The sequence below is a fragment of the Clarias gariepinus genome, chromosome 18 (assembly GCF_024256425.1).
Source record: "Clarias gariepinus isolate MV-2021 ecotype Netherlands chromosome 18, CGAR_prim_01v2, whole genome shotgun sequence".
Classification (NCBI taxonomy): Eukaryota; Metazoa; Chordata; class Actinopteri; order Siluriformes; family Clariidae; genus Clarias; species Clarias gariepinus.
Window position 1 is genome coordinate 9,722,644 of NC_071117.1, and position 10,635 is coordinate 9,733,278.

At 39.7% G+C, this 10,635-nt stretch overlaps 1 protein-coding gene across 3 annotated transcripts; it reads right to left on the reverse strand.

The window, feature by feature from the left end:
- Positions 1–125: 125 nt before the first annotated feature.
- Positions 126–10,453, reverse strand: ltv1 (LTV1 ribosome biogenesis factor). 3 transcript variants are annotated; one of them, XM_053477341.1, is made up of 11 exons: positions 10,274–10,453; positions 9,087–9,221; positions 8,760–8,987; positions 7,548–7,635; positions 5,826–5,961; positions 5,455–5,704; positions 5,220–5,347; positions 4,224–4,366; positions 4,068–4,120; positions 3,770–3,970; positions 126–603 (listed from the first exon to the last, which is right to left on the reverse strand). In XM_053477341.1, the coding sequence occupies exons 1-11, from the start codon at positions 10,274–10,276 to the stop codon at positions 490–492; spliced, it is 1,479 nt and encodes a 492-aa protein (XP_053333316.1). In that variant the 5' UTR covers positions 10,277–10,453; the 3' UTR covers positions 126–489. The 3 variants fall into 3 exon arrangements, with proteins under 3 accessions (XP_053333316.1, XP_053333317.1, XP_053333315.1); XM_053477342.1 differs by having other exon boundaries at positions 3,770–3,967; positions 7,548–7,638; XM_053477340.1 differs by having other exon boundaries at positions 7,548–7,638.
- Between the last annotated feature and the right edge of the window lie 182 nt (positions 10,454–10,635).

Genomic DNA, 10,635 nt, shown 5'->3' on the forward strand with positions numbered 1-10,635 from the left:
TAAAGATTTAATTTTCTTAATAACCGTGTCTTCGTACATTCTTTTGCCTGAGGTTTTATTCCCTGTCTGATTTATGAATGTAGACTTCAATATATAAATATGCACATACTGTGAAATATACAACGTACAAAAACAAGGCAAGGTTTTTATTTTAATAATAAACCTTACATGATGTCAACAAATAGTAATGTTAGATAAGCTTGAAGCACTCTGTACACTCTTGAGTCCACTCCCTGACAGTACAGGATGATCCATACTTGGAGGTTTGCTCCTAAACAAGTAGGCGCTGGGTCAAGGAGGATATAGTGAAAAGACCTTGATGTGATGGAACTCGAACTTCAGATGCAGAGTGATAAATTGTGTTCATCAATGCAGAGTGCAGTGATATCGGTCAATCTCGGTCACTGTTTTAGTCTTTATTCGGATCACTAAAGGAAAACCCCGCCTCTGGTCTCGATCAGTCCCGAGTGTTCTGATGTCCGCTGGAGATCAGGACAGCTTCATGCCCTGTACGTTAGCCCTCAGGCTGACCATCTGCTTCTCTTGCTTCTGTTTCTCCTGCTTAAACGCCACCTTATTAGACTTCTTCTCCATCCGTCGCTCCTGCCGAGGAAACACAGCGCAATTTATTTGGGCTTTGAGGCTGGGCAATGATTTCTCAAAAAATAAATATCTAAATAAACTAATTTAGTGAACTAATTTAGTAAACTGTAATATGTTTAAAACTCTAATGCAAACACTTTCAGAGGTTAATATTAAATAAAATAATAAAAATAAATAAAAACTGTCAATTTGTTAAAAAAAAAAAAAAAAAGGTGAATGTATGGTCTATGTGATTGGCATCGCATCCCTATTCATTTGTGTCTGTGCTTTGGTTTGACTCTCTAAGGTAAGACAACTGTCTCTAACTCTAACTGCAGGGAAAAGCTAGAAGTGCACACCATATAGACATTTAAAGAACAGGCTGAACACACCCAGGAGCTTGTGGCATATAATCTGGGAAAGATCGGTGTACTTTGTACACAACAGCTAAGGGAAATTCCTCAGACTGTATAAAAACTGGACAAACCCTTGAGCAGACTCCGCCTATGCCCCGGGGGTAAAATCCATAAATGGGCAAATGAGTGGAGCGGCCCGGTTCCTCTTAAGGTTTCTTCCTATTACCATCTCAGGGGGTTTTTCCTTGCCACGTCACCCTTGACTTGCTTATCAGGGACAACCTGACCATTTTGATTCATACACACTCACAAATAATTCTTTTGATTGTGTAAAGCTGCTTTGCGACAATGATAATTGTTAAAAGCGCTATACAAATAAAACTGAATTGAACTGAATAGCTGCATGAGCTTCATGTCTTTTGTATAAATCACACAAGTGCTTAGAAAAGTAAAGCGCTTGCTGGGAAGTTAAGGGGATCATCATGGGGATGATTACGATAAACCTAAAAAGTACCTACTGAGTGTAACAAACAAATAAAGAAGTGAACTGCTGTGGTAAAGGAATTAAAATCTTCTGATACCTGAAGGGTTTTTTCCCCTCTAATTAGACAATTGGACAAAGCCACATCACAATTGTTAAAAAAAAAATTCCCCTACGTGATTTATCAATGTTTAACTGTTTGCATTACACAATTAACCTTTTTAACATACAAAATATAAATTAAATCAAATCCATAAACCATTAACCACGGATAATATCTGTGTTGATCACACCTTTCACCGAGCTCAAAACATGATGATCTCTGTTCATCTTTGGTTTCTTTATCACCGGAGTCTAACCAAATTTAGATATTAGCGGGGGCTGTGTGTATTATTAATATCTGATGGGACGGAACCAGTTCGACAGGTTTTAGCAATTTAACATCAGAATGTGCTGGAGATGAGCGTTGTTCTGCCATCTACTGGCTGGGTCTGACAGCGCGGGAGAAGACGGAGCAGTGAGCAGTGCAGAGCAGGTGAACTATCACCTGGGTTATAAACCGTGGCACTGCTGATAGAGATGAACCTTCGAGCCAGGAAACAATGGCACGACTGTAGCAGGGCCTTGAAACTGTGACGCAGCCATGAGACTACGGCCAAGGTCATGATCAAACAAGAGGACAACCCAGGACAAAAGTGTCCTGATATGAAACATACGACAAGCCCCAGTATTTCGCTGCTGGTTTCATGTAATAAGAATATTTCCACTAGAGAAATCTCCAAACACTAGAAATGCTTTAAATCTTACAAAATAATAATAATAAAGAACTTATGTTTTTTTTTCAGCAGCAGCAGCTGATTCATAACGACTTACTCTGATTTAAAATTGTACTGACGCTCACCTGTTTACTAGATATCTGAAAAATAACATGTTATTCCGTTATGTAGCAATTCTTTTATGCAGTGATTCACGTATCGCCAGACTGACTCATCTGAAATAATAAATTATCTTTTTTGTCAATTGGCCAGTGACCAGAATCGGTTGGTTTTCAGTTTGATCGGCCGATCAGCCTTAGAAATAAAAGATTCTTCCATCTGAGCTTCTGAGCATCTAGCACAAGAGAAACACATTTTTATGGCGTTACATTATCACAAATTGCACGTGTTAAAAGCCCCCGACCAGCTTTTTTTTTTCAAACTAAATTTTTAGTGAATTAGTCTTAAACACACGTGTGACCAGCAGTGCAAATTAGTTGAAAGTCAGGTGCATTAGAAGTAGGGCTGAAACGATTCCTCAAGTAATTCGAATTTGAAATTCTGTTCCGGGCTAGAAAATAGAAAGGAGCGATAAAAATATCAGCGAGCCAAGAGAAGAAGAAAGCAGCAAGAGAAAACGACAGAAATTGTCAGTAAAGGTTTATGTTATGCCAAAAATGTAGATTTAGAAACTTTTAGTTCTAAAAGTTAAGTCGTACAACTTAGTGTTTTTGTATAATTATTTATTTCAGTGTGAGCCTTTGATACTTTCAGTGTGTTTTTTTCATACTTAAAGTCATTTAAAATACCTTTTTTTAGTTTTTGCGTCTGAGAAAAGGCTTTAAAATAAGAATGTATGGCACTGTAAAGCACTTAATCTCAGTCAACTGTAAGATATTCCTTGTATTGTGAAAAATGATGTTTATTTTTGATAAAATGCCGTATGCATTTAAAAAATAAAAGTAGATTTTTTTCCAATAAGAAAACCAATTAATCTTTGTTTCTCTTATATTTTACATTGCTGTTTATTTAAGCAAAAGTACATTTTATCCGATTACTCGATTAAATTTTTTGGTAGAATACTCGATTACTAAAAGCTCACCGTCAACCTGCGTTTTAAGATCTTGAAGGCAGTAAAATATCCACATTTCCTTATAATCCTACAGGTGGCGCTCTACCGTGTGATAGGAGTAAATTATCTGCCGAGTTTGTTTAGAAATAATAATTATGGAGGATGACGCAGAAACGCGCTGCTCGGTAGAAGCTCGGGTAAATGTTAAACTCTTGTAATTGAAGTTAGTAGTTAAGTGAGAAAACTGATTTAATTAATCATTTTAAAAATCATTTTCATAAACTTTAAAAAAATCTGGGGATTGTAATATCGATTCAGGATATTCATAAATTTGTAATAATTACAAAATCACGATTTGAATTGGATCAGCAACGAGGTATCGCGATAATATTGTACCCCAACTCTTGTATTTATTGTTATGACTGTAATGACCAGCAGCTTTACCCTGTTTGAGAATGATGTAATTCCACACACACACACACACACACACACACACACACACACACACACACAGGTGAATCACCTTCCTCTCCTCTTTGATGGCCTGTTTCCTGAGTTTGCGGTCGTCTCTGCTCTCCTCTCGGGAGCGCGGCTGCGTGGAGGCTCGCGGCAGGTCCGAGTCGTTGATCCTCTCCATGCGCTCCACCTGCTTCGCCGTCAGACCTCTGTGGGGCAGCACGTCCAGAGGAATCCCCGTCTTACTGGACACGCGGATCTGCTTCTGCTGCAACACACACACACACATACACTCAATCCGCCATACAAAGCACCGTCTGTTTATTAGATCAATGCCTCCTTCCTGCTCGGCGACCTGACGTTACCTTGGGTGGGTCTTCGATCAGCTTCGGGCGATTGTACAGGTTCGAGTACGTGCCTGTGAGAGAAGTGTTGAGAGGAGTTCACACACACACACTACATATTGTAATGCACATTTCTACATGTTTTAAGGCGCGTGTTGCACAGATAGTTTTACTCACTGATGATGGTCTCGCAGTCCCACTTCTCCTCAGGTGCCTCCTCAATGACCAGCGTCTCCATTTCCTGTTCTTCATCCTCCTCTTCGTCTTCCTCCTTCAGAGAGGGCAGTTCAGGAGGGCCGAGCTGATCCGGCTTCTGGATCCTGAAAAAACAAAAAATTAATCAAAAGTGGACGAGGGATTAGAGAGAGAATCGACATATCAGGACCTTCACTGAGATCATCTCACAAAATCCCCAATTTTTCCAAATTAACTGAAAAAATGAGAATGTCAGTGTGTGAGAGCCTGAGAGACAGTGAGACACAGTGTACACACACCCTGAACATCCCTGACTAACTACACTTTAATATCACTACTGTTCACATATTTGTTGTTATTGGTGTTAATATTGATGTATATTTTTCCAAAAAAATATTATTGTTGTGTACCTACTATGATATTGTTTCATATCTGATATGCTTTACGTGTTCATATATGTTTATATTTATAATTGTATTTAATGCTGTATAATTGCTTTGGTAACAATAATATTTTTGTTACCATTCACACCAATAAAGACCTTCTGCACTGAACTGAGAGAGAGAGAGAGAGAGAGAGAGAGAGAACGAAAGAACGTGTGAGAGACAGATATAAGAGAATGTGTAAGAGAATGATACAGAGTGAGAAAGAGTGAGAAAGAGAATGTTAGAGAGACAGGCAGACAGAGAGCAAGAGGCAGAGAAAGTGAAATAGTGAGAGAGTGGGAGAGAAAGAGAATGGGAGTAAAAGAGAAAGAGAGAAAGGGAGAGAGTGAGGGATAGAAAATGTGTGAGAGAAAGACAGTAAGAGAAAGTGAAATAGTGAGAGACAGAGAGAGAGAGAGAGAAAGACAGTAAGACAGAGTGAGACAGTAAGAGAGTGAGAGAGAGAGAGAGAGAGGGAGAGACAGTAAGACAAAGTGAGAGAGAGAGAGAAAGAGACAGTGAGACAGAGTGAGAGAGAGAGGTGTTCACTCACTCCTTCTCCTTCTGTTTGAAGTAGTCGTGGATGACGTCCTCTAGCCGTGTACTCGACGGGTTGATGAATCCTTCCAGCTCTGCGTTATCGAGAGCGCCGATTTCATCATCGTCAAACTGCTCGTAGAACTGCACACACACACACACACACACACACACACACACACACACACATTATTGAATCACATGGCTTCGGTCTGAAAAAACATAAAACACAACACCGTGATTAACTCCACCTTTTCGAAGCGCTCGTCCAGGAGCGTGAGCTGCTCGTTCCTCCTCATCACAGACGACGTGAGCGAGTAATCAGTGAACCGACTCTTCGTCTCACAGTCCATGAACATGAACCACGCCCTGTCCCCTTCGCCGTCCTCATCGGACACGCCACCTGCCGAGTCATAGCTCCGATCATCGTCGTCGCGTCCTTCTTCACCGCTCTCACCCTCGTCCGTGGACTCCCACTCTTCATCATCATCACCACCTTCACTGTGGGGTTGAACAGATCATTCAGAACCAGAACATCCACGCTGGTGTTAAACGACTCACTCCGTCTGATCTCCTGGTCGGGATGTTACATTATCAGGCCACCTGCGGGATGAGAACTCACCCCATGTCGTTGTCTCCTGACACCACGTCATTGGCTTTAATGACGAAGTCGTCGTCCAGGACGTTCTCAGGGTCGTCAAAGTCAAAGTCTTCATCCAGAGCAGCCACTATGTCCGGGTCCATGTCCAGCCTTGGGCCTGAGACAAGACGAGCGAGGGTGTTTGTTATGACTGAGGCGGGTTTACTCACTAAAATTAACTTGACTCTCCAGGAAACAACAAATATAAATAATAATAATAATAAACAATAATTAAAGTTTAAGTGTTTAAGGACTTCTCCTGGAATCAAACTATTAGTCTCGTCAGAAAAATAGAAGAGGAGTAATTCACCCACTATCAAAAGTAAGTACAGTGAAACCTCGGATTGCGAGTAACGCGGTTTGCGAGTGTTCCGCAAAACAAGCAAAGATTTTTAATAAATTTTGACTTAAAAAACGAGCAAGTCTTGCTTAATGAGTATCGAGTATCATGTATCACGCATGCGCTTCTTGTTTTGACGCCGAGCGTCACGTGATCACAATTGAGCCAACGGTTTTTCTCTCTCTTGCGCTGCGAAATTGTGGGTAATCGTCTCCCCAGCTGGGTCTTAGTGCTCGTCTCTTACTGGTATAATCAACATCCGTGCACGCATTTTCTCCCTCAGCCTGTCGTTATGTGTGCGCGCGCGTAATGTGACACGGTGCCGGTTCACACAGCGCCTGCGCGCATAAACAGAAAAAAACTTATGTCAGGATTTATTTTTACTTTTTTTTTTTTTTTTTTATAAAGGTAAAGTACGTACAAAGGTTGATTTGATTATTTTTACTTAATATTTTGTGTTAATTATTTTTATGTATTAATTTTTTTGGGCTGTGGAACAAATAATTTAAGTTTCCCTTATTTCTTATGGGAAAATTTAATTTGGTTTACGAGTGTTTTAGAATACGAGCCTGCTTCCTGAATGAATTGTGCTCATAATCCAAGGTTCCACTGTACACCCACTGTTTAGCAAATATTTCAGTATATCTTCTCGAAGGACGATACTATAGAAATAAAATTAGGATATATTTTTAGAGTCGTCATTGTGCAGCTTGTATAACAGGCAAGATTTATTGTCCTCAACGTACTGTACAGCCATTATTGTTAAAATACATGTAAGTGATAACAGCTGTACATCTTTAACCATGCAAAGTCACATGACCTATTCATTAAGTGTATGTGGCCAATATGTCTCCAGACCAGAACCCTATTGAGCACCTGTGGGGCGCGTCCTCAAACAAAAGGTGGTTAAGCGCCGTTTGTCTGACATCCAGCAGCTCAGTGATGTCATTATGGACGAGTGGAAGAGCAACATGTGCAGCTCTAGTGAAGTCCAGGCCCAGGAGGATTAAGGCCATGCTAGAGAACAACGGAGCTCATATACAAAATACTGACACTTTGGACACCGTTTTGACGTGTTCACTTACGGTGTACTAATTTTCGTTGACAGTTATTTAGACAGTTTGCATGTTGGAGGACAGTAAATCTGTACTGATGTAGAAGCTGCACACACTGCGACTACTCTAAAGTAGATCCAATTTTCATTTCTATAAGTGAACTATATAATAAAGTTCAGTACGACACAGACAACGGCAGCGATGTTGCTGTGAGGAAATGTGAGGGATGTACTTACTTTTGTGTTTAAAACCCATACAATACTTTTAAAAAACTAATAATTAAGCATGAAGGAAATTCGATCCGCTCACCTGATATGGGAGCAGCTTTGTTTAACAAACCCACTTCCTCCTCAAACTCTGAGGCGAACACAGACGACGGGAGTTTGATGGAGGCCGACTGCTGAGACAGAGACGAACATGAAGACAGACAGACAGTGTTAATATCTTATTTATAGACATGCTAATACTGTACATGGAAAATGAAAGCACAACAGCTACAGAAATGCTGGATATTTTGTTTAAGAATCTGTTTTATACACTACTAGTCAAAATTAATCGGTCGTTTCCAATACTGAAGGCGTTTATCCAAAATATTTAATAATCTCCTTTAAACAGTTAATATTGAGATGTTTCTGCTACTTCTGCTCTGTTAATCCTTCATAACGGCTCTCATCTGAGGTTCTGTTTGTTAATTGGTGATTTCTGAGGTAACTTGTGACTCTAAATGAACTTCTCCTCTGCAGCAGAGGTCAGTTTTGGTCTTACTTTCATGGGAGGGTCTTCATGAGACACAGTTTCATCATGGAGCTTGATGGGGTTTGCAAATACACTTAACAGTTATTCAATGCCATACGTGTTATTTTATAGTTTTGAAACCCATAGTATTGTCATAGAGTATAGAAAATAAATCACAAAAAACATTGACTCAGAAGGTGTTCAAACTTTTAAGTGATCCTGATTGATTCAATATAGAAGCGGTCTAAAGCTATTTCAGTGATGCGTACATTACTCCACGTCACACCTCCTCTACTGGGACTGTGTCAACTCCTACATTTTCAGATGATAAAAATTTATGCAGTTAAAGACAGCTTTATGCATTCATTCATTAAATCTACTGTATATTTAAAAAAATCTCTTCTTTTCTTTCTTTTTGAATTGTGAGTTTGCACCGTGTACCATCTATGTAACATCATCTGCAACATTGCATTAATTTATAAAAGTTGCAAGTAATTATATTCTGCTTTTTTTTTTCCGGTCCTGCCCTACACTACTGTTTGTATAACCTGCTGCTGCTGTAAAGCAATAATTTCCCTCGTGGGATCAATAAAGTATATCTATCTATATATATTTATCTTTCTACAATGTTTTCCTTAAATATTTATCCAGAGTCTTTCCAACCATAATACTTTGCCTGCTCGAACATCCCAAAATCCTCTCATCATACAGATTATTCTTTAAACAAAGCAAAACACTGAAACGCGCCACACTCATATATTTATAAACTCTTGCAACAAGCCTTACAGGAATCTCCATGACAACCTCCGCCTCTTCATCCTCATCTACCTCCACGGCTGCTTCTTCTTCTTCTGCTTCTCCAAACCCCAGAGATCGTGAGTCTCTGTATGGTCGTGATGCGGAGACGAGCTCTGCAGGCTGAGACGCCTCTCTGAGGTGCTGCAGGTAATCGTAATCGTCGTCGAAAAACACGCCGTACTTCCTCTGCTCCTCTCTTCTTTTCTCGGTCTCAACCTGTAAACACAAACCACCCATAATTAAGAAAAATGTGTCCTCAAGTACGTTCCATAAAATAAATAAATAAATAAATAAATAAACTTTATTTTGTCTGACCTTAGTGGCAGCAGGTATGAGGACATGCTGAGGCGCTTTTTCGTCGGCTGCCAGCGGGTCTTTCTGACTCCTGTGCACCAGGTGGAACGACACGGCATTTTTCTTACTAATGAACGATTTCTTTTTCCTGTGAGGCTTTAGAGAAGAAAAAAAAAAAACAAGATCACATTTCATTTTGTTAGCTACTGGTTAAAAATATCCTTACTAGAATTTCCTCTTGATGATCTTGCCTCTTTGCGATGCACAATGCGACAAATGTCAAAAAAAGACGATGATGACCATGCACTCGGTCGAGCTGAGGACCTGCCTCGCCTTTTTTAACCGTGGACATGACGCACGCCCACATTTTATCACCGGTAATGAGTTCTCGGCAACTTCGATGCAATGTTTCTTCTACTCCTGGGGACAAACTTGTCGCAAATCACATGTGACGATCGGCTGGACTATTCAGTACGACACACAGACAACGGCAGCAGTGTTGTGGATTGTTCTCCGACAATCATCATGCACAAGTTGCTGAACGGTTTCTTGGTAGCGCTTGTGCCACTTAAAACACATTGAACGACTTGCAGAATCATGTCAGACGTCTCTGTGGCAGATTTGCCACAACTGCTGTCCATGATGAAAGATCACCAGTTGCACAGCTCCCAATTTTTACAGGACGATGTCGTTTGGCACGCTGACTTATAAGGATTGGTGCTCCCTGTGACTATGGGTGTGTGTGTGGGTGTGCAGCCATGTGCTGCCATCTAGTGGCGTGTTACAGAACATTTTGATACCATTATGTATGCAATAACATAACATCTTAGTTTTTTTACAATATACTTACTTGTGAGATATTAAAATACTTGATAAATGAATTTACAGGTGACTTATTATAAGTTTTTTAATTTATGGACATTTAGGTTGGTGGATTAATAATGACCCTGAGGTTATACACACACACACACACACACACACACACACACCATGTGTCATTGTCAGTGCTGTGATAATAAAATAAATAATAATATATAATGTGATGTAAACATCTCGTTAACTTTGTTCTTGCCTAGTGACAATAATTAAATGTCTAATTAAATGAAATATCTATAACTTTATCTCTTAAAGCTAACAGACCTGAAGGGTCCAACACAAACACTCATGCTAACATGCTAACCTACTTACTCCCTTATAAACATACTCACCATTGTGCTGAAAACACTCGCTTAAACTGCGAATCTTCACTTTTTTTCTTTCTTTTTTATAACCTTCACCTCGACACAAACAACAACCAGTGAAATCCCTAAACTTTAATAAGACTTTAATAAGACCACAGTGAGTCTCTATAGTTAAAGCTCCATGAGAGACTGTTAGTGAGCACGCGCTCTCGGCCAGGTCTGGACTGAACCATCAGAGCAGCGCGGTGGGGGGACTGTAACACTGTAACACCGCTTATAAACGGATTTATCTCACTTTAAATGAGCATGGATAAAAATATATATTATTAGAATTGTTAAAATAAATACAAAGTGGAGTTAATTTTATAAAATTTACTAGAATAAACATT